The 24,704-nt window shown below is 42.0% G+C and overlaps 1 protein-coding gene across 1 annotated transcript; it reads right to left on the minus strand.

Annotated features, from left to right (window-relative positions):
• Positions 1 to 3,036: 3,036 nt before the first annotated feature.
• On the minus strand, positions 3,037 to 13,563 carry TECTB (tectorin beta). The gene is made up of 11 exons (XM_010082955.1): positions 13,506 to 13,563; positions 12,516 to 12,604; positions 10,475 to 10,668; positions 9,929 to 10,071; positions 9,775 to 9,847; positions 7,124 to 7,227; positions 6,961 to 7,044; positions 6,603 to 6,765; positions 4,562 to 4,631; positions 3,714 to 3,746; positions 3,037 to 3,239 (listed from the first exon to the last, which is right to left on the minus strand). Exons 2-11 carry the CDS (start codon positions 12,589 to 12,591, stop codon positions 3,187 to 3,189), a joined length of 993 nt encoding a protein of 330 aa, XP_010081257.1. The 5' UTR covers positions 12,592 to 12,604; positions 13,506 to 13,563; the 3' UTR covers positions 3,037 to 3,186.
• Between the last annotated feature and the right edge of the window lie 11,141 nt (positions 13,564 to 24,704).

Consider the following 24,704-nt stretch of genomic DNA (forward strand, 5'->3'; position numbering starts at 1 on the left):
GTGTCACTGTCCTAGTGCTCCTGTGCTGCAACCTGCATTGCTGTCATCTTATCGTGTGCGTTCATTTCTCTCCTACTTCTTGCCATGACCTCAGTGGCCTTGTGCTTCAGCACCACAGTGCCAAACTGTGGGAAGGAAAGCATGTAAAATCTCATGGCTCATTAGAGTTCACCCAAATAGAAGGAAGAATTGGGACAAAACCAAACCGTAATCTTTGGAAAAGAAATGTTGGGTTCCAAACAGATGATCTGTCCCCCCTGTAACTAAACTTCCCTTTCCCACATCTCCATGACCAGCCTTGATTTGGACTTTGAGATGCCAAGATCAAGGCAAGCATCTTCATGCCCCACCAGCTGAAAAAGACTCATCATTATAGTGTGTCTGGAATGATGAAGTCTGTCAAGCTTTAGCTTGCAATCACTGCAGTTTCTGATACTGGCAATATAAATAGTATTTAGCAAAATAAATAGTGATGAGTCATATGCAGGTTAGGAAAAATAAAGGTGGATTATTGTCCGTATTTTTTATGCAACCTGTCTAGACAGACAACTTGTGCTTCCATAAGGAACACTAAATGGTTCACTTCTGGAGCTGAAACCTGTTTGTATGTTGCTGCCTCCTTTGGCAGATAGATCTGTTGACAGTCACCTCTGGGAGCTGTTTTTCAGTTGTGGTTGGTTTGTTTGTTTTTATCAATAACCATTTTTGGAATCTAGGGAGATAGTGATCCAGATTTGGATTGGGAATAGGGCTTTGCCCATTCTGCAACCACGGCTAGCTGGCTGTACGAGCCCCACTCTATACAGTAACACATATGGGAGATATGTATGCCCAGAGGCTCCATCCCACGGTGGGCAGGGAGGTGGCCTGGGAATTCTCAGGCACACTCATAGCTGCTGCAATCCTGCAAGCTTTGTTCCAAAGCAACACATTGCGTAATCAGGAAGAAGATTAATCAACCTACCAAAGAAACTCAGTTCAAGGATTTCTGCACAAAATCACCGTGATAGGAGAGCAGTGACTGTCGCTAAGGCAAGGCAAAAGAAGTAGGCTCTGGAGAAGAAGCCGGTGTGCTAGTCTCATTTGGCAAGGATGAGAATTTGAAGAGGGAAAGCCAATTGGCAGGTTGTGCTGGTTTTAACTGGGCTAGAGTTAATTTTCTGCACAGTAGCTATCTGAGGCTATGTTTTGGATTTGTGCTGAAAACAGTGTTGATGATGCAGAGATGTTTTTGTTACTGCTGAGCAGTGCTCACACAGAGCCACGGCCTCTTCTGCTCCTCACCCAACCCCGCCAGTGAGCAGGCTGGGCTTGGGAGGGGACACAGCTGGGACAGCTGATCCCAGCTGACCAACGGGATATTCCATAGCATACGATATCTGCTCAGCATATAGAGCTGGGGGAAGAAGAAGGAAGGGGGGACATTCAGAGCGATGCCATTTGCCTTCCCAAGTAGCTGTTACGCGTGACGGAGACCTGCTTTCCCAGAGATGGCTGAACACCTGCCCGCCCATGGGAAACAGTGAATGAATTCCTTGTTTTGCTTTGCTTGCGTGCATGGCTTTTGCTTTACTTATTAAACTGTCTTTATCTCATTATCTCTGATCAAAATGTCTTGTGGTGCACAAAGCATTCAATAGCTCTGCTCTGCTTTAGAAACTTGTACCACTAGGAAATGCTTCGAAGTGACAGATCTAACTCTGGGCTGTCTGAATCAGGCAATTCTGTCAACAGGGTGCCCTCTGTTGTATGTAACGGCTAAACACACGCCATCACATCAGACCATCTTTCTGCAGGCTCTCAGGGTAGATGCTGTCTGCTATAATTTCAGCTTCTAAACAGATTTATTTTTCTCAGTTACTTAAAAATACGTGTGGACCGAGATTACACCTAGAGGAGCAAACAGAGTCCATGGTAAGGGGAATCTATGTGTATTTGAGAACAGTGGCTGTAACATAGACATCTTCTACCTATGCATTATCTTCATAACAATGAGGTTTCAAGAAGAACAGGGAGCTTAAAATCCTTAATTTAACAGAATTATTCAGGAAGTTTCCTCTCTACAAACAGCAGCAAAAAGTCTATAATGTGCTTATGCTGCAGTATGTACAGACACAGGTACACCCACTGTGTTCATAAATAGGAAGTTTAGCAGTTGCAGTCATTCTTCTCTCTTTCAGATTTAGGACCCTGGGAGTGTCATGGAAAAGGTCTAGGAATGTTTCTTAAACCTTCAAGAGTTTTCTTCGATATTGTTTTAGTAACTAGTGGAAGTAAGGAACCTACCATCACTCTTGCAGGGAAATTGTTTCATGTCCTGATATTTCCTTCTCTGTACAAATCATGGTTTCCCTTTCTAGTGATTTCTTCTTGCTGTTTAAGAGCTGTTGTCACTCAGGGGCAGAGTTAACACCTGGACCCTGCTGTATCTGACACCAGCTATGTCTTCAAGGAAGTGAAGATCTCAGCTTGTTTTCCAACCCCAGATGTGCTTAATTTGCACCCACACCATGCAGCTGTCCAGCACTGAGCCTGTCCAGTCAGCAAGATACCCTGCTCCTAACAGTATTGTACCTCCTGCAGCATGTGTTGTACTCTACCTAACCCAACCAATCAATACTGACAACGCTGAAAAGCAGTAAAGAAATGTCAGGTAATTCATTCTGAGGACCTTCTAACTATTGCTACATAAAAAGCATCATTTTCTCCTATCCTCGACACGTGAGGTTAGTTTTTGTCTTGTTCAAAGGCTTCACAGATCAAGCTAGGACCTTGCAAGACCAGACCTGGAGGGGAGTTGAGTACCCCACTAAGACTGACAGGGAAGGGGGACCCTGAAGGGAAATTTGTGATTTAAAAATGCTGAGTTTGCATATCCCTGTGTTCCTTATAGAAACAAGTACTGTTGGCATCACAACTCTGTAAAAGGAGGCATCAGTAGAATACACAACCCTTGGGTTTTCACTAGTTTAAAACGCCTGCAGAGACTGGGGGAAGCAAATCTGCTTTGGGATTCTCCAATATTCAAGGCACAAAGCTCATAGAATGTTTTATTTATCTGGTAACATGGTGCACAAGGATTTTTTTGTGACTTTCATTTTTCCTCTGTAAAATAAACATCTTTAGTAAAGAAGTCCAGGTCCAAAGAAGATTGGGAAAAGTTAAGAAACACAGCTGGGCCGCGTTTTATAATAAAACAGCACAAAATCCAATCACAAAGAGTAGGTGGAAGATGATATCTGAAAACGAAACACAGACTAAATGTGAGTACTTCACTGTCAGCTGCCTTTCAGGTTCTCTTCCTACCCCCATTAATGCAACTTCATGCCCCTAATGTGGCTCTGTCACCATATCAGGTTTTAACAAATAGACTTTGAAAGGGCTTTTTCAAACCATCTCCAAATAGAAATGCTTTTAGACCTCTCTGTTAACTCAGTGAAATATGCTTGTTCCCTTTTGGGAAGCGCGTGTGAAAATAAGCGAAACTAATATTCAGTATTGGAAGTTATTGGTATGATTTTATTGTCCAGAGTGAGGGATGTGCCAGAAGGAGGAAAACGAAGTGTGGAATGTTGAGAAGTAAAATTTGATTTTGAAATATTTCCCCTTCTGTCAAATTTACCATGTCTTTGAGCTATGGGTTTTATGTTGACAGAGTCACTCAAAATCCATATTTGAGATTGATATTTTCATTGTCATACTTTGCTGTTTACCTGAGAGTGTGTAAAATCTGGACAAACCTTTGCCTGTATAAAATAAGAGAAAAAGATAACATTGGGTTAGCATGTTTAAAATAGCGCAAGGTGCACCAGCGCGCTTTGTAAAAGCAGAACAGATAACATTTGCCACATTTTGAAATTCTGGCTATTTCTTCCTCTTGGCTTTACTGTCTGAAGCTATAAAAGGAACATCAGTTCTTTTATTGTCTAAAATTGATGACATTTTACTGGTGCAACATACTGAATTGTAATAATGAATGCTGCTGTATGTGTATTTGCAATTTTAAATTGCCTTTCAGGTTGATGGGTTTTTTAATGGGAAAACCTGGTGGCAGTTCAATTTGTGTATCAGGAGGGATGGACACAAAGGGTTAACCTACCAGTGTTCTGGTTATGCTGATGTACCAGCCCACAGTGTGAAGAAAAGCTTTTCTGCTGCTCCCAAGCCTGACTTCTCTCCCTGCTGCTCCCAAGCCTGACTTCTCTCCTACTCCCGTGCAATCTATCAGAGCTTGTCTGGGCTGTTGCTGAGGTCAAATGCAGCTGAGTAGAGTTTACATTTCTAATTTGGTGTGTAAGTGCTTTGGCCATTTATCATTAATGCCAAATGGGTGCCTTTACTCACTTTGTAATACAATGACGAGAGTTTCACTGAGCATTTCTGCCAGAGCCCTGAACCTGGAGGGGACCAACTTCTGTTCAAGTCTCCTGCTGCCACAGGGGAACCAGCTTTGGCTGAGGGCTTCAGCTCCCTCTGCTTTCTCCTGTGCTGGGAGCCACCAGTAGTTCCCAACTTCATTGCTTCCCAAAGGAAGAAACACCCCAGAAACCCAGTCACTTACTGCGTACAGCAATCTCCGCCACTAAAACGCCTCCGGTTTGTTCCATGCGCTGTTTTCGTCTGTCACATGTCTCAAGAGATCAGAGAGAAAGCCATGTATACCAAAAAAATTAACAATAATTTAAAAATCCAAACCCAACTCTCATGTTTCCAGCCAATAAAATGAAATCTGTGTCAATATTGCTGCATATGTGTTAGGGACCTTTTTTGCCCTGTAATTACTGGGGGGTGGTTTTGGTGCAGGAGAAATTTAAGTCTTTACAGTGCATTTTCTGAGGATTTTGGTATGCGATAGCCCTCACAGTGACTGTCAGTCTCAGTGTTCTTTTCAGTTGTGAGATGGCAGGAGCCCAGATGGATGTCCGCTTGCTAATCACAGGTCCTCCTGAGCTGCCCTTTCCATTATGCCTTCAACAAACCTCCTGTCAAGAAGGAAGGGGGGGAGCTGAACTCCATCGATTTAACCTGTGACCTCTGTGAAGGCTTTAGGCTTTTTGTTGTTTATTGCTAATTATAATTGTTGTCCATTGGGTAGAAATAGGAAGCACCAGATCCCTTCCATATAGATCATCTCTTGTGCAGCACTAATGACGCCTGTCACAGCTGACAAGGTCTGTGTTGGAAGCAGCGCTCTAAAGGTCCTTGTCTGTCCCTTGACCTTTGCAGATCCCCAGCTGTGGGCATTGTTTTTTCACAAACTCAGCATGTGGTAATTCTGGTTATGAGTTGCTTGTAAGCATGGACCCCCAGCTTGGTTCAACCTTAATTGCAGCAGACCACCAGCTGCATTTTTGGGTTGGAAGCGGACTCAAGGGATGTTAGCTTGATTGAGCAATTATGCTTTGCTGGAGGGTGAGGAGGGAATTCCAGCCTGTGCCTGTAAGGATGATGTAGATCTGTCAGAAAGGCAGTATGCAGTACTGGTTTTGTGTTTTCTTTTACCCCCGATCTGTGTCTGGATAAAGAGTGGAAGAAATCTTTAAAAACAAACAACTAAGCCCAGAGTTTTTTTTTTTTTTCTTTTGCCTCTAAAACTTAAAATTTCTAACAATGCAATTTTATCAAAGGTGCAGGTTTTGCACAAATCAGTGCCCCCTGCTTAGTGCTGAAACTGGGTAATAAACTGCTATCTTAATTTAGCTCCTGGACTGAGAAAGGGTTTAGAAAGAAAAGTTGTTTTGACTAGGAGTGATGCTTTGTCTTCTCCAGCAATAAATATTTGTTGCTGAAACGACCGTATGTTGGCCAAGGAGTACTTGGGATTTAATTTCAGGTTAAATAAAATTTGACTTTATCTTGTAGCAATGACATATTCACTGCTTGAGAGAAAGAATAGTGAAGCGCTGACTTACTGAAGGGGGGGGAGAGAGAAGTCTTTAAAGAAAGACACTTTAGTAACCCTCGCCCTTTATCAGTTGGTGCAAGCAGTGTGCACATCCCCATGCTAAATAACATGACTGGGTAGCACCCCCACCTCATTCCCACCTAAGGTCACAAGAACCAACTTTTCGACCTCAGTTCCTACTCCAGTGACAATTTATGCATTAATGCAGAATAGGATGGCTGCAAGAGCAGGAACTTACTGCAGCTCTTCAGGATAGCGAAGAGGACTTGCCCTGGGAAGGGGGACTGGGAGGTTTTGTTCGGTTGGTGGTGGGCTTTGAGCCAGGTTCTCTTACTGCCCCCAGGGCACCTTCAGCACCAAGATATTTGGTGCAGTGGAAAAAGCTCTATTTTCTGCTTTTTTTTAGGCTTGTGTTTAACTGTGGCTGTGTGTCAGACGGGACTGTAGTCTGGAATATTGACAAGAACGGAGTTTTTAAATGGCTACCTTATTTCTCAATACATTTAAACAAGTTGCCCAATGTTGCATACAGAGCTTGTGGCCTGACAGGGGTTGGGGTGCACGGCTGGCCACTCAGGTTCACATATGGCAGTGGCCTCATCTGGCACAGGCTCTGCACCCGACGTGCACCCAGGAAGGTCTCAACATCCTCTGTCTAAATTTAGCACCATGTGTTTCTCTGGGTGGGGGGCCTTACCACCGGGCAGGAGAACTTCTCGCTGTCGCAGATGTGCGTCTCGCAGTGCAGCCAGACCTTGGACAGCTTGGGGATGTTACGGAAGCGGAAAGCGTTGAACTGGAATGTCGCCCGGCTCGTTTTCCCATTCTCATGGACCACGATGGAGCTGTCCGTGGAACACCTGTGTTGTGCACGAAGAAGCAGTGTCAGAGCCCCCATAGCTTCAGTGAAACCTCTCCTGAGGTCACAGTCCAATGGATGCATTTGCCCTGATGAGGGCCAGCTTCTCTTTTGCCCCCCTCATCCCCCAGCTCCTGGCTTACTGTCATCCCTGGGGCTGGGCAGAGGTACTCTGCTGGATCCCACCAGCACCTACCCCTTGGTGATCAGAGGCCAGTGGATCTGGTAGAAATACTCTGAGGAGGGAGTTGCCCAGCAGTTGTTGAGAACAACTTTGAACCTGGGGAGACAGAAAACCCAGATTAGCAAGGAATGCCCTGACTGCCATTTCGTTAATGATTACTCCTTCCTTTGCCTACCTGTCACTTAAGCCCTTAGCTTCCACTCCAGCAAATAGATCAGAACCAATTTCTGATGTTTCAATGACGAAAGGGGCTTCTTTTATACTTGAAAACTTGGCATTCTTTGAACAACAAAGAGAAAGACATCATACATTACTAGTAACAAGCAAAGAAAAGGCACGTGGCAACTTCAGAGAGCTCTGGAGAAATGGTCTCCAAAAGTCTGGGTTCTTATTACCTGCAAGCTCCAAACTCTACACCTGGTAGTAGGACTGTTCCAAGACCAAGATGGTGTTTAAAAATATTTTTGTTAATGTTTGGCTTATAATGATAGAAAGTGACAGAATTTGATGCTATTTGGGTTGTGGTATGTGTTATATCACAGCATGGGTAGGAAGCAAGCTTGCTGCTGCTTCTGGTACACCAGAGGTATTGGGAAAGCTGGTGGAAATGAGGGACTGGAGATGACTGTATGGAATGGGGATAGGGTTGGGAGATGGCCACATGTCGGGGAAAAGGAATGAAGACAAGCAGAAATCATGTGCCCATATGCAAAGGTTCAGCACTCTGTGATTTATGCTGGTGGTGGCCAGCATGGTGAGAACTGAGGGGGCACGAGTGTACAGAAAGAGCTCTGCCAGCTGTAGTCATTCATCCACTAAAAAGCCAGCCCACTCAAAGTAGTGCAGTGTGTGGTCCTCAGGTGAAATGGTTCGGTTACAAATACACTGAAGTACGTACCTTAAATGCTGCTGTTTTTATTGCATAAGATCATAACGAAGCTAGCACCAGAGCTATGTAAAGAGTAAATGTTTAGTCGTAGCATTGGTTTACTTAAAGCTACACAGCAGGATTCAGGGATATGTAGTTCTGGAGCTGCTGGACTATGTTTCCCTGCTGTGCTTGCTCAGTTCCCTGGTACTGATTTTCTTATGTACCTTTCCTTGCCTACATGGTGAGGTGGCTGTGAGGCACTACAGTATTCTCACTGCAACATTGGATAGATTGGATGCACTAAAGTTAAGGCTCAAGGCTGTGTTTAGATTACTGATCCATGACTGTTAAGTGCCCTGAGAAATTCTAATTTAACCAAAGGTTTCTTCCAAAGGAGAGAACTTGCTAAAGTACTGTCACAAAACTCCTATCAGTCCTGGTGCTAAAAGGAGTTGAACCTGGTATAGTGCTTCTTTTTCCAAACTCTACTGTTCTACATTGTTTTAGGGTACTATCTTGTTTTTCTTCACACATTTCAGTGTTGAAGGTCAGATTTCCATTCAGGCTCCATCGTCCCATGCTGTATCACAGTCCTTCGCTGTTAAAAGGGAGGTGAGAATGAAGTGTTTCCACAGGGATACACTGCAGCTTGGATGCTGCTTCTGGATGAGGAAATGGGCACATGAAACACCTGGAAGTATGACACACCTGAGACAGAGGGCTGTGTCAGGCAGCAGCAGAGATAAGTAGCAATGCAAAATGAATCTTTTATTTCCATTTTGCCAGAAAAAACAAACAAACAACAAAAAAACCCAAACAAAAAACAACATTGAAATTAACCTTTTCTCCCCAGTGAAAATGTGAACAAAATAACAAAGGAGTGGTCTATTACATTTCTGAGCTTGTTCTGTACTTAAACCTAGTGGGAAAATGTGTTAATCCAGTTCAACCACTCCTTCCTTGACTCCTGGGAGCTCCCTGGCAACTAGAACAAACCAGTCATTTAAAAAAAAAAAAAAAGTACCAGAGATCTGTTAGTCACTGCCTGTCATTTGTTTTTGCAGCCATTTTGTAAAGAGTTGACAGTGTGGTACCTCCTGGGACCTTGCCAGTATATACCACTAGTGTGCCATACATCAGAAAAAAACCCCACATGGGTTTTCATGTGGCACACCAAGGCTGCTAAAATGTTTAGTGATCAGCTGGTGCCCAAACTGCAGGGTGTCAGGGAAGAGATTTCCATCAGTCCACCTTGTACTAAATACTCCCTCTACCTGGCCTATAAATTTAACACAGTATGTTACTAGTTGTGCTTTTTTTTAGCTCTGCTAAAATAGAGAGGTGGCTTTGGTGCTTTCGACTGTGCTTTGGTGGAAAAAAGACGCCAGGATGAGGAGCTGGCTGCTCCAGCAGCACAGCGGGGCTGTGAGGAGGACAGAGATGTTTCGAAAGATTGGTCTGATATCCAGGGATGATGTTCTGTTTGAAACAAAGCTCTAACATGACCTAAAGATCTCTGGGAAACACAAAATATCTTTCAGGTGAGAGGACCAGGAAGCAAACTGCGAGAGGGATGGATGGAGCTTTGCTGTATCTATAGAGACTACGCGGTCGCAGCGGTGTCTGCAGGTGCATGCTGCTCTTTGAGTGGGACTACAAACAAGTTTTGCTTTTATCTTATAAAACCTGTCAGCGTGTTAGAAATGTACGTCTCAGCAGAAAAATCTGCCTCATTTGGAGGGATTAAAATAACAGCTGTCCTGTGTCTGCTCTGTTCAGTTTAAGTATATCCCTGTTAATCATCAGAAACTAGGACTCCTGCAAACCCCACTGTAATTATCTGTAATGTGCTTCATGACACACAGAAGTCAGGAGCAACAGCCCTTTTTTCACAGATCTTAGTCTGAAGCCTGCAAAAGGTGAAGGTGAAAAGTTGGGTGGCAAAGAGCACTTACAGAGTAGAAGTTGAGGGACAGCTGACTTTCAAATGAGCCGGAGCTTCCATTCTTCACATGGATGGTGGCCACCCTGAGGACATAACAAATTTTCTGTATGAGTGAAACATGATGCTAAAAATGAGGGGAGGCGCACTCCCAGAAGAGGACGTACCTTTGGTCAAAGGCAGCCTGATTCACCAGGTAGTTAGCGTTGTACGTGCAGGTGAATGAGTAATTCACAGGCTGGCTCTTCACAATTACCGAGGTGTCATTGGAGACGATGGAGTTGTAGAAGTGATAAACAGGGTTCTTGAACTGTAGATGGCAAGACAGAGAAGTGTAGGTAGTACTGAGTCTTTGAGGCAACAGGAACAACTCTGTACTTTGAAATGTGAAGACTCAGTCTGGTGACAAAACACCACCCCCAAGGAAACACAGGTTTGTAGCTCTCGGTATTCTGGCTGCCTGTATATATGCCTTACTGTATATACGTTCTGTGTAATACAGGTGCAAATGCGTGACCAACACACAGACTAATACTTACAGCCTGCAAGTATTTTGCCTGTACATGCAAAGCATGACTATTTTATTCTCCCTTTTCAGTGATACTGGAGTTTGTCGTCTCCTTCCATCAGCACTTAAAGCCCGCTCCAAGCTGAAGCAAACTGGACCCTCTCAAGTGAGTCCAGCTCAGAAATGCTGACCTTGATAGTCTTACCTCTGACTGTGTCCCACAGTATGATTTGTTTTTAGGTGACAGGTCTGGGATTGTGAATTGGTAATATCCTGCCAAATCATGGATCCCATTGTAGCAAATGCCTCCAAGTGCCAGCTGATTAACCTCCCATCCATAAGGACACTCCGGAATTTTGGTAATGATGGTTTTAGGATAGCAGTAGACCAGGATTACATCTGAAAGGAAAATGATACACTTAGAGTGATATTCAGTGGTATTTTTCTTTCAAAGAGGCGGGTCTGCATGCCTACTTTCCATTGGGATTAAACATCTGTGAGCAAGGGTATGCACTGGAAGGTCCCCTAATATAAGCAGCTTTTGCTACACAAAACTGACCTTTGGGTTGTTAAATTCTGTCCTCTTTGTAAGAGTTTCACTGTTGTCTTCTAATTAATGCAAATTTTTTATCTCTCTGGAATAGCTGATTAAGGAGCAGAGACAGTGCTAACAAACCTGGAGTGAAAATTTTTTGTATTGAAATCTGTCGGATTATGCTGCAGAGCTCGTTTCTGTAACACCACTGACTTTGACTTTGTAAAAATAACACTGGTGAAGATGTTTGTTAGGCTTCAGCAGATGTGCAGCTTTTTGTAACGGTGTTAGATCTAGGCCACGATACGTATTCTGCCCTTTTTCTGAGTTTTTACAATTCTCAAGTTAAAAGCCAAGGTGTAAAACTGAACCAAAAAGCCTATCTCTGTTAATGGCAATAATAAATGAACTGAAAAACCTAGTCTTGTTAATAACAACAGTAAATGAACCACAATCCTAGCCCTGTTAACAGTGATGGTTAATAGCAGTGCAGTATGTTTCCAAACACGATGATTGCTAGTACAACCATGAATTTTGAACATCATGACTTACAGACTGATTGCTTCATAACAGCAGAATTAGAATTTTTCAAAGAGAATGAGGCAGTGCAAATTTGGATGTCTGATGGGAATTTAAAAGGCAAATATTGACTAACCATTAGTGATCTGGAAATTGAGAAAGACTCCCAATTACTACAGTCAGAAAAAAAAGACACTCTACCTGGAATTATTCTATTATTTCTTTTAAAGACCTTGACACTCTGATTTTTATGATAAAAGCCTGATTTGGCACCCTTTCCATGTCTATAGAAGGTTAGGGAATATGCAGGCAAGGTCAAATAGGGACCTTAATAACTCACTCCTTTCTGGTCAACAGACCTTCACCGCATGCAGGCAGATTCTGCTTGTGGGGATGGTCAGATTTGTAACTCTGGTGACTTTCCAGCTATGAAAATTCCCGCATTTCAGAGAAACTGCTTGTGCAAATGAAGGTACTGAAATAAATGCCTAGAGGGCCAAATACTTAACATACACCATGAAATTACTGGCAGTAGACTGACACTGGTCAGGTATATACAAAGCAAACGCTCTATATTGAGGCATATTCCAACACATCCCAAAGCACATTTCTTAATTGTATTGAATTCTACATTACAGGCCTGTCTGGCACCATGTGAGTTTCTAGGCAGAAATCAGTGGGCAATTATAGCCTAACCTTCAATGGGTTTTGTTTTTTCTCATTTAATATAGCAGCATGGTTCAGGAGTTCAGCCCAGCACACTCATTCACCACTAGTCATCTGATTGCAGTCAGTGGGACCAAAGCCCAGCTTGGGCAGCAAAGATCTGCTGCATCTAGCCTGTGCTAGTTAGGATAATTTCTAATTGTTGTTGTTTTCTTTGCCATTTTATGCCTGAATTCTGCTTGTGCTTAACTTTATTGCACTATGATTATTACAGAGAATTAAACGTTTGCCTGATTCTCTGTGGGGCTCAGACTTTAGTGCCACTTGCTTTTACTGTGCTAGCTGAAAGCAGATGAATAAAAGAAATGAAAGGAGTAGCTCTCCAGAATCCACAGTTTAACTTTCTGAAGAAAACCCTTTCCACTTTTAAACAGAAAAAAAACCCCAAAAACAAGACAAACAAAAAAAACAACCTTTGGGCATCTTAATTACAAGAGAAGGATCAAGGAGACTTAAGTTATTTTACCTGCTTTATTTGGACTGCAAGGCCCTGCAAGACTTCGAGCCAAGATGACCAGGAGATAAATAGTAAGAGTCACCATTTCTTGCAATGATCTGAGGACACAGGGAATAAAAGCTGAAATTGCCTTTAAAATTGGAAATTAAAAAAAATGCATTGGCTGCAGACACAAAACTGCAGCTACTGTTAAACACGTTCTTGCAGAGAGAAACAAATAACATTACTGATATTCTGTCGCCCAACTTAATTGCATCTACAGGATCAATATTTCCAAGACCATTATTATCACTGGGTCACTATTGTGACAATTTCACTATTTTAGTTTACTGGTGGATTTGACTTATTCTAGCTTTTCTTTGTTCTTGTAAAGAGTCTAAACGTAAGGTGTTACTATAACCAAATGAAACTGAAACAACAGGATCTAAAAAAAGGGACAATAGAAATTACTAGAAGAAATATGGTGCAATAACATACACAATGTGCTTATAAATTTAATGCTGAAACTATTCTCTGTCTCAGTGGCTATCCTGATGTATATAATCTTAACTTCACGTAGCTCCGTTTTGGTAAATTATGCATTTTCTCGTGGACTGCTAAATGCTGCATTTTCAGAAAAACATACATAGCAGTAATTTACACTTCCACTTCAGGCCTCACACCTGCAAACTGTTTTCCACTGGGAGAAGCATGTACAGCCTGTGGGACTGGGACTGGGGTTCTCATAATTTCCCTTTGTAGGCTCTCTGCAGTGTCTGCGCTCATATACAAATCACTGAGCAGACTATAAGAAGTAACAAGACTATAAGAAGTAACATTTAGGTAAAGAAAAAACCTTCCTGATTAAGTATTTCCAACAAAAAGAATCAATTTCAGCATTTTCATTCAGCCTCTATTTAAAAAGATATATTTATAAAAGGCCCATACAGTACCTTTCAGTGAAAATTCCTTCTAATTATAATCCTATTCATTCTACAAGAAAATAAATATAATACCTACGAGACAGGAAGGGGCTAAGTATTTCAGATTTTCATTCCGGTCTTATTCCACTAGCTGTGCTGTCGGCTCTTCCCAAGATGTCCTCTTTCAAATGAACCCAGCTGGCGTTATCTTCGCTTTATATAAGCAATCTTGTAAAAGGAGCCCATCTCTGGTTAGATCTCAACCCGCCAGTATTGTCCAGTGTGGGAGGAAAAAAAAGAGTTATAGAAAAGCAGTTTTCTTTCCTTAGATGGGACTGTATTGCTTCTATTTGATTTATTAAGTCTTTCTACAGTGGCTTTTTACAGATCTTGAAAATAATTGAACAGAAACCTGCTGAAGGTATATAACTGGCACAAAATTTTTGTTTTAAAAGTTAATTAGGGAAATGTAGAATTTCTGCAGAGATGAAACAACAGCTGCCTTCTAGCATTCAGTGAAAATGTATTTATAGGAATTAATGCCTGTCTTGAATGGCTTATTGACAATGTGAACCTTTTGTGCCATTCAAGTGGAAAAAAGTAATTTCAACAGATCATATACCACCTTTGGGGTTGTTTCATTTACTTATTTTTTTCTGAAAGATCATAGGCATGTAATCTAAAATACTGAGTTTAGGTAGGGTCTTCCATAAGCCTAAGTATCATGATATATAATTACAATACAGAATGCTAACTGTGTATAAGACTATGTAATATATGTAAAATGTTTCACTATAGAGTGTGCTAAAATTGACCATTGCACAGAAAACTGAAACAAATTTTCTCTTCATATGACCACCAATCAAGTTATTGCCGTATGACAGTCTCGGTCAGGTGGTAACATTTTCTGGTGACTATTATATTCTGTTTGTGTTAGCTTTTAGTAACAGGCCCAGAAAAAGGACTCGAGGACGCTACTGCTATTTCACATGCCTGCATAAAAAATGTTGGCTATAAACAGTCTTGCCACATTAGCTGGCATGACCTCAACTTTGTGCGCATGTGTATCCACCCAGATGCGGGTGCTGTTGATTTACATGTGCTCTGACCCTGCGTTGTAAGGGATGTCAGGGATGCTGTCTCTCATCCAGTGACGATGGTGTGCAGGTGAATCTACAGTGATATGAAATTGCTTACATGTAATTAGGGTGACTTCTACTTCTTGCAAACTGATCCCAAGCCCTAAAGAAAAATTAAAAAGCTTATAAAATTCTGTGTTTAGTTTTAGACAATAAACCTGAAGCTAGACCTGAAGCTTCGTAAGGATTACAATACTGAGCACATAATGTTAAATAGGCTGCTCTCACTATTCTTGTGAGCCAGGTCCTGAAAGCCATCACATTCTGATTTAAATGAGATTTCTTAAAGATGTGTACACATGGATAAAATCCTTCAGCCATTGGTTCTTGTAATTTTAATTGAATTAAAGAATAATCCACTGAACAAGAACCAAAGCTCGTAACTGATTTAGTGTGACCTAACTAGGGATTATCCTCATCAGAAATCCTAAAATAAGGAAGATTCAACTCCAGATTTCTGTTTTATAGCCTCACCCCAAATTCTTCTTCAGGCACTGAAGCCCAGATTTTATTTCCTAAGCACAACTCTAAATATACACTGTGTAAACACTCATTTTTGTCTTTCTATGCATGTGAGTGTGCATTTGGTCTGGAACCAGAAACCAGGGCTTCTGTGAGACATTGTGACCCACCCTGTCATCAAGCATATATAGCCTAGAAACAAGGGGAGACTTGCAGGAGAAAGCTTGTGACTTTGTCCATGAGAAGGGCCTCATGACCTTCTACAAACCGATTCTTCAAGCTCAAGAGATCAGATTCAGCCCTGGGGTTAGGTTTGGTCTCTCAGGTCTGCCCACACAGTGCTGACTTGGAGCATAAGATATTTTGCTAACCTTGATTAGGCAGAGTGTAAATGCCTTGCTAAAAATTATGTAAGTGGTTAACCTTGCCATAACATTAACAAAGCACTTGAAACAGAGATTAGCTTTGTTCTGATGATTTTTAGCAAATAATGTCATTAAACAATCATTGGTGTAAGGCTGCAAGGTTCAGTGGAATTACTCCAGGATGGCTCTAGACCCATAATTTTTGAAAGAAAATAAATCTCTCACTATCTTCTCACAGAAAAGTAATCTTGATGTACATAATACTCCTTTCAGGTGAGAGGTAGAAAACAGAATGAAATCCATGAAACAAATTTGGCAGAAGTGCCAGCTGGTACATAGTAGTTTGTATTTGCATAAGAAACAGGCACAAAATGTACCTAAACCACCCAGCATTTGATACCTGCTCTGATCAAAGGTGAAGGATTAGGGAAGGGTTAGGTTTCTCTCAGTAATTGCACATGCAGAAAAAGGAAAGCCATTAAATTGCAAAGCAGACCATTGAGGTTTGTTTGCTTTCCCTGAGTCTTTCCAAGCCAATTGAGTAATCTCAGCAATCTAAGTATCTGTAAAGATTTCCACAAAGAGCAAATGAAGGCCTTATTGTGAATTTCACCTACAAGGGCAGCTTGTCTCTCCAGCTTTGTTCCTTGCATTGTGATGGAAAGCTGTGAGAATATCTGCTGTCTGGTTCTTACATGAAGAAAACCAGGTTCTGCTGTTTGAATCTGCAAGGGATATTGTGACATCCAATTTTCATTGCTTTGGATAAGACAGTGAGCCCTTAGCTATATAGAAGGAGTTTATGGGGTAATGAGGATCAATGGAGGCAAGTGGCTGATTCCAGAAGGAGTGAGATGGGGTGACACTCACCTGGAGGCTGCAATGCATTGATGATGGTGTTTCCAACCACGCACCAAAAGCTGGCATACTCCGTTTTATCTGAGATCAGGAGTGTATTTATCCCACAGGCATGGAGACATCCATGCTGGGTCTGGAAGCATGGTAACTGCATTTGTATTGGGCCTGATCTGAGTTAACAGGTCCTGCTGGAAATGGAGCACTGTGGTGGTACAGTCAAACTTGTCCTGGATCCTAAGTCTACAGTGACCTCGAGCCATAAATACCATATGCATTTCAGCATTGTTTTGCCTTTTATAGACTAAATGCCTTTCCAATAGTTGGTTACTCATGGCACCTGGCTGGTCACTCACTTCAGCACATGATGCTTCAGCCTCGTAAGCAGATGATAGAAGCGTGTAGGTGGGTACCTGGGACACACGGGTACGACGCACAGCAAGTCCTCAGGTGGCTGACATTCTTCAATAACTGCACAAAACAAACCAGAAGCAGGAGAAATCATGTTTGTGGAAAAGCGTCACATAAAAATCAAAGAGGGAAGTTCAGGCCACCGGAAGAGACAGTCTTTTGCTCTAAACTTCCTCATGCATCACCTGTCTGTAACTATGCAACGCTGAATCATAATTTTTCAGCAATCACCTGCAGCCATACGCTTGATGAAGCAGTGCTGCTGTTGGTAGCTGGGGTGTGGGTGAGCACAGATCGCAACTGAAGGAGCATTCCCTTGACATGTCTGCTGTCCAAGGCATTCATACAAGACATTCACAACAGCAAATCTCACCAAGCACAGAACTGTTGCTGAGGTAAATAATCGTATTTCACATTCATTCAAATGCTTCATCCTGTTGCTGTTTAGCTTTGCCAGCGTATCCACAGTAATATTCTTTGGAAGCTTCTCCAGCAAAGTTCTGCCTGGGGTTTGCTACTGTTGGAATACAACATCCGTTTCCAGCTGAGCTTCCTTGAAGCCTTTCTGTAGGTAAGTGTTTTGTCTGGCCTATTTTTTATGGGCTGTCTTGGAGCTAGCTAGTTATGCAGGATAAGGACTTGGGGCTTGATTTAATAAGGGCATGGAGCTTGATTTAATAAAGGCATGATGCACATAAAACAGGTCATGCGAGACTGGAACTGATGACTTGCACTGGTCACGGGAGGCCACAGCCGTCCTCGGGCTGCCACCCTTTGGAGGTGCCTGAACTTGCCAGGCACCTGATTCATTTGCCTAAAGGAGGCATGTATTGCATTAACGGGTGCTGTAAGGTGGCCGAGATATCCGCAGCTGTGACACAGGACCTCTGGGAGACTTTTGGAGTGGGATCTGGAGGCCAGGCAGGATACTCAAGGACATCTTAAATGGCACTGGATGTCTGTGTGTGGGCATCTGAACTGACACCAAGCAGGCACGCTGCTCTGGTAGGCTTGACATTCATTTTTTGTTTGCCTTGGAAGCCTAAACACCGCTGCACGCTCTGTGGCAGACGTGCCTGAGCCCGCTCCAGTTGGCACAGTGCCCTCAAATTGTTTATTGAATGCCCAAGGCTAGCTTTCAGGTAGAAGGTAGAGCGCTTTTGGGGAAAGATAGTTTTGAACTCTGCAGGCGAGGAGAATTGCCTCTGGATCTCCCACAGTCCTGGGCAAGGGCTTTGACCACCAGCCCTGTCTCCTCCAGCTGGCCTTTGAAGAGAGCATGGCTGTGGCTGCTGGGCTGTGTTGAGAATACATGGATTAAGTGTTTTGTAGCCGAATTATATTGCTGGGGAATAGCATTCTGGAATCACCTCAGTCTGGCCTAAATGGCTTCTGAAGTGCTTAAGTGCTTTTTTTGGATCTCAACCATGCTGTCCTGTATAACACCTTGTAAGTCTTTTAGTTCTCTTTTAGTTCTTGTTATCTCAACAACAGGTCCTGATCTCTTGGAAGTGTGGGGCAGGGGGTGGGGGGAAGGATTTTAAGAGGAAGGTGAGAAAGAAGGTAGAATGGACTCTTTGTGCCATTCATTAGTTTAATCTTGGGTTGGCAGCTGGCTCTGACACAGTAACCGTTGCTCTTCTTGCTCCAATAATGCTCTCTTTTCTGGACATTATCCCACTAGTGCTGGGAAGGTTGCAGCAATAGGATGTTTCTCAGCTTGGGTTGAGGTATGTCACTACAACTTTGAGAGAGTCTGTGGGCACTGTCTAATCTTCTGTCTGATTCCTGGCCATGATGCATTGGCCATAAATAATGCTGCTCACCCAGCCTATATGCTTTGCTACAGAAGAGCTGACAAAAAAAGGACTGCAGTGCAGGGAGGCATTAAAATATATTAAAGGCAAATTTCTCCTCTGGTGTCCCTCAGTGGCAGTGCCATTGATAGCTGAGGAACTGACGTATGCTGCTTATTTTAAAAAATATTGCTAAGTAATAGAAAACAAAGCAAACAAAAATGTAGAGGCAAACTAATAAAGACATTTCAGAAGCAGGAGGAATGCAGAATTATAATAAAGGACTTGATTGCCACTTGATTGGCACTTTCTACCTTTGAAATGCCTCTATCCATTCTCATTCCCAAGCCTAGAAAGCTTTCCTTAGATTTTCAGTCTGTATTGCCCTGCAAGACTGGAGTACTCCTGCTCCCTCCATAACACTCCCACCCTTAACTGAGCTACAGAGACTGTCTCCAATGTCCAGACTACCTGCAGGTCTCAGCCAGCTGAATTATAAACCTGCTTTGTGGGATCTGGACAGGATTGCACATGTGAAGGACTGGTAAAAATTGGGTTCTAGAAATGCTCACCATAATTCCTATCCTGTGAAGTGTTAAGAGGCAGTCATTTTCCCGTGAAATAATCTTTCAGTATCTGTAGTGCTGCCCTCTCAAATCAAGCACAACCTTCTGCACTTCTGTCAATAGCAGCTGCTGATTACAATCACAGTTCTGGTTTCTTGAGCTACATAATCCTGCTAGTTCATTCTTAGACCTATTTTTCTTAGCACACAGTATCCCTTATACTAGTGTTGTCTCCATTTTTGAGTGTTTGTGATTTGTCAGCAGGCTGATAGCATCATGCTTGGAGACAGTCTCTCTTGCTGGGAAAGGGATCTGTTTGTTACAAAGAATTACATGGCTTTCAGAGCTACATGTATCAAAATTAACTGTATTAATTAGCTTGTGCTGTGCTTGTAAAGTGATCATAATAATGCTTATCACAATCTTAGTACCATTATCTCTGTTTTGCAGATAGTGGGACTGAGCTACAGGAAGGCAAAGCCCAGTGTAAGGGCCCTTGAGCTGCCCATACATTTCCCCTGTGTCTTTGGCACAGTAAGCAGCTTGGAGGAGAAGCTATCCAAGCACACTTTGGATGGGTCTGTCCTGTGAAAAGCTTTCTGGGAAGCTGCTAGATGATCTCCTGGACTGTCAGTCCGTGTCTTCTTGAACAGAGGACTCCCATTTGTCTCAGAGGCTATTTTGCCATCTAAAGTACTAAGCTCCCCCTGCTTGTCAGTTTACTGTTCACACTGGACCTTATGGCTTATTAAAGATGACTAGATGACTTGCAAACCATTACCAGCTGAGTGTCTCAATGGATGTTCCTCCTCTGATGCCATAAATGAAGTTGTTCTTCCCACTTTGTCAACACATAGCCTTGGAGGCATTTGGCCTCCAAAAAGGTCAATTTGTGAGACTTTCCATAAATAACAGACCCAATTTCAGACCTATTAAAGGATATAGTTTTCTTCAAATTGCACCAATGCACTAATGATGATATGTGCTGAGATAGGTCTTCCCATTCACCAGGCTTTATAGTAGTAGAGAGATGTTACGGGCTCCATGTGGTGGGGATGAAGCAGAGCAATTGAGTCTAGAGGCTTCAGGCACTCAGTCAGGCATTCATATCCTTGTTGCTTTATGACTCTACCAATTGCAAATAAAACCCAGATCTTCCTTTTTTAATTGGCTGTTTGAAGATAGGATTTCTTGGATAATCACTGAAGCACCACATGCAAGAGATGGCTGTGTTAATGCCCACGTACAGCTCTTCAGAGATTTTCACAAGCTTCTTCTGATAGTCAAGTTTGAGAAAGTTGACTTTTTTTTTTTCCCTTTGGCTAGCTGTAGCTGCTGTTGAATTGATTAACTCAAAATAAATTTGACCATCTTGTATGATAATCATAAGTACTATTTGCTAGCTTTTAAAATGACTGATTCTGTCTTCTGGTGTGCCTCACAGTAATGCAATTGGATGAAGTATGCACTCTACAGAAAGTGATCATTTCAGTCTAAACTAGCTGAAAACAGCATTGTGGTTATTTGCAAAATATTTGCAATTATAATACGCCAGAGACATTAATATAATATTTCCTACAAGCTATTCGAGAAAGTATGACACTGCAGTTCTCTTCTCCTATGAAAATCCCTCAGGAGTACAATAATCTGACTACTTCCCAAGGGATTCATAGGGTTGCTGTCCTCAGAAGCCCACTGTGGCTCCCAGTACTGAATTCTCTAGGACAGACTGTCCTGAAGACTCTAGATTGATTATGCTGTTAATGACGCAGGAGGTTCTGCTGCTGTTTGTTTATTCTGGGATTAGCTAAAATTAGAAGTTGACTCTATGTTCCTGAATTAATTTAAAGTAAAAAAATGCAAGTTACTGATTCTGTTGATTTTTCTGGAAATACGGTCTCTAAAGCCAAAGCTAAGATGATTTTTTCCTTGAGTTGTGAGTCAGTTCTTAAATTATTTTGAAATGAAAGATGTCTGGGCAAATTGCTATATACGAACAATAACCCCTGAGCAATTTCCAAAGTAACTCCTTAACATCCTATATTGGACATCTACAGTTATCTAAGATTTTGAAAGATCAAGAAGATGTCAAAGCCATGCATTAAATGCTTGAAAACAGCTGGATAAATTCAGTAAGTGTTAACTGGACAGACCTTGGTCTTTTGACTGTTTGGCTATACCAAATACACATAAATTGAAGAGGTATTCTTTGCATCTCTGGATGGTCTTGATATCTAAAAAAATCAGTAAAAAGAACAAGAAGTACTGAATCTTTGATGGCAATAGGTGATGACGATACATAAGTGATGTTTCAGAAAGTGTGTTAGGTTTAAAGTACTGAACTTGAAACACTGGAAGAGCCTCTGTTTTCACAGGCTTCTCCTTAATTTCAGTTTTGGTTTCTCAGTGGGTCCCAAAACAAAGTATACCCAAATCAATGGTCGGTTCTCAAATGTAAGCTGATTTTAGACTATTCTGATACACCTTGGCAGAAACCCTTTGGAAGAAAAAAAAGTAGTTGAAATGCCTGCACCCCACATCTAATTCTGTGGGGTTTCTTTTGGTATTATTGGGGCATATGTGAAGTCAATAAATATGAATGTATATAAGATAAGGCAAAGATAATATTTTCTAGGTTTGCAATACCTTTCATTCCAGGCTCTCAGAAACCTTTAGAAAGATTTTACTCCAGACACCAACTGGCCAGGAGATGGTGTTAGTGGTATACTATAAACAGGCAACACGTGACACAGAAAAGCAAAGTGACTCACTCACTCGTGTGAAATCTGGTGAAGACATCTCATCCTCCTCTGAGTGCTGCCCCATTTCTTGGACCTTTCATTGGCCTGTTCTGATTATTTGCATTACCCATAATAACTATTATTCAGTGTTGCTGTTTCAATATGGCAAGCAAGCAACAATATGAAGGCAAACATAATTTCCTTGAAATAATTTCTTTGGGGATACATTCATTAATAATGTAGATAATTTATTATCAGGTAATTTAAAATAGAATAGATCAAAGCCTACATCACTCAGGAACGGCTGATGTGAGTGAAATAAATTCAGATATCCAGAAATTTTTTTTCTTGTTTTCCAAGCTTTAATTTTGTGGCTAGTAAGAAGTAGTTTGGAAAGATGTTCCTCTCCAGGACAACAAATGCCACATGTTCCCTTCCTCCTCCAACTCCTGTCAGGAGCCAACTCAGCTGAGATCCCCAGCTACAGAGCGACCTCAACCCTTTCTTTTTCCTTTTCTATCAGCATTGTTAATCCCTATGCCAGCTCATTTCTCCTCTTTCTAGTCTTCATTTTCCTCCTGTAGTTGCAGCCCTTGCAGTCTGTCCCACTAAAACCACGTTGTCTGCAGTTGTTACTATGGAATGCCACCTTCTGGTATTGTGGGCTGGCTTCTCATCTTCACACCTCCTTTAATGCTTCCTCTCTCACCACCCTTCTGTTCCGTTATCACTTTCATTGAGCTCAGCAAACACTGATGCTCAGACGATCTCCTTCACTTCATGACTTTGCCTATGCTACTTAAATATGCTTGTGTGTGAGATTTTTTTTTGTACATCCTTCCTCCCAACATTCCCTTGCTTTGTTCAGGCTTTCAGTGGTGGTTCCTGCTTGCTCTTCTGCCTCTGCTCCTCTCACCGGGAGGGTGCCATCAGCCAGGAAGGGCTCTGTGGGCAGGGAGACAGGAGTTGGTGTTGGGCAGTCCATGGTGGTTGCTATGACCCCAAGTTAGTCATGCATGGTTTTGCACTTTATCAGCTATTTTAATCATTACCATCCAAAGAGAAGGAAATAAAGGCTCTTGTGCTGCCTGTGTTACTGGACAGTCATAGCCAGCCTGGACCCTTTAGTCTCAGTCTAACTATGCTCTCTTGAAGTGAGGGAGGCCAGGTACAGCCTGAGTTTTGCTACTTGGAGGCCCCAAAAGCACAAAGGAAAAAGAGGGAAACTGTACGTTGATATTTCATAGAATCATAGAATGGTTTGGGTTGGAAGGGACCTTAAAGATCATCTAGTTCCAATCCCCCTGCCATAGACTAGACCACGTTGCTCAAACCCTCATCCAGCCTGGCCTGGAACACCTCAATTTCACTGCTCTGCCTCCTTCAGGGAGCTTTCCATGGCTCAGTGTGCAAGGGGACCTGCCCCAGCCTTCCCCAATGCAGGGACTGTCCTTGCCTCTCATTTTGCACAGATCACACAAGAAGGGGCAGCTCCTATTCTCCTTTTATCTCTTATTTGTCCATCCATGACAAAGTTGGGGGCATCCTGACTAGTGGACAATACAGTTCTTGAGCTGGGACATGCCCTTGTGTTTGTGTCTAAATGCTGTGTAGACATGTTATCTCCAATAGTTATTATCTTTCAGATTTAACATGCTGGACAAAGTGTCCTGGATGGCCTGGGAAAAGAGCCATTGGGATTAAAGGCCACTGAGATCAATCAGGCTGATGATTTATTTATGTGGTTGATTATTGTAATTATAACAGCTTTTGATACTTGACCGGTATGCTCTAATTTTGAAATGATTTTTTAAAATTACATCACTATTCTATTCAAAACTTCCTGATTATGGTTATTATCTTAACTCGGGGTGCGGGGGGGAGGCACCTAAATACCATTTAAAATTTTGATCTAAGTGATTTAGATAGCTAATTCATATTTTCAAAATAAGTTATTTAAGAGTCTAATTCTAGTGATTTTCAGGATGGCAAAACTGATGGTCCTCTTGCCATTATTATTCAGCAGTGGAAGCTTCTCCATTTATATTTGCCAAATAAATCTTGCACTTTGAGTTTCACACAGAAAAGCTTTTCACAAAATAACTCCCTTCACAAAGTACCTTTTCCAATGAAGCTGCTTTACCTGTACTGAGACCACTTTATGAGGCTGTTGAGCCCACCATATATTCTTCAGATTGGTCTTCATCTTGCTAGTACAGGAAGACTCCATCATTTCTGAGGGCAATTTAGATTCATTGCCCTGAGAATACTGGCAGAGAGGGCCATTCAGAAAAGCGGTGTTCACTCTGAAGATGATCTGTTGCCCTTAAAAATGAGAACTGATAAGGGATAATGCTCCATTCCATCAGCAGTGTGTATCTATAGGATATATCAATATTTCCATAGAGTTCATTATTTCAGCTTTTCATCCTAATTCTGCAGAGAATTAATGTGGAAATATTGCTGTGCTCTTCAGGATGGAAATTCTGAAATTTGATCAGTTGTGCTTACAAAGCTGGAAGCACTTCTTCTTTGGGGGAGTTTTCTGTCCCCCAGAATTCTCTGAAGCAAAAGTCTTTTCTCCCAGGAATTATACAACTGAAATTTTTACTTTGGAAGGGTGGGGGGAAAAGTCTACTTATTTAATATGTTTCTTTTTAGAGACTGGTCTTTAATAAATAAAAAAGGCCTGAGTGTGTGAGGGAAATTGTGTTTGAATACAAAGGACAGTTAATACAGACTTGGAAATTTGTGTATGCGAATGGAGAAAGCAGAAAACAGGCAAGTGTGGTTTCGTACATACATATGGAATCCTAAGGAAAACAGCAATAGAATTCAGGAAATATTTAATCCGTGGTTTGACCATGCCTACAGCTCAAGGTTGGTAAATAAGTGACTGCTCAAGGTAAGATTGCCAGAACAGGAACATTTGCAACAGGCTACTGACTGTTATTATTGTAA

This window comes from Pterocles gutturalis, unplaced genomic scaffold, assembly GCF_000699245.1.
Source record: "Pterocles gutturalis isolate BGI_N339 unplaced genomic scaffold, ASM69924v1 scaffold11020, whole genome shotgun sequence".
In the NCBI taxonomy this organism is placed as follows: Eukaryota; Metazoa; Chordata; class Aves; order Pterocliformes; family Pteroclidae; genus Pterocles; species Pterocles gutturalis.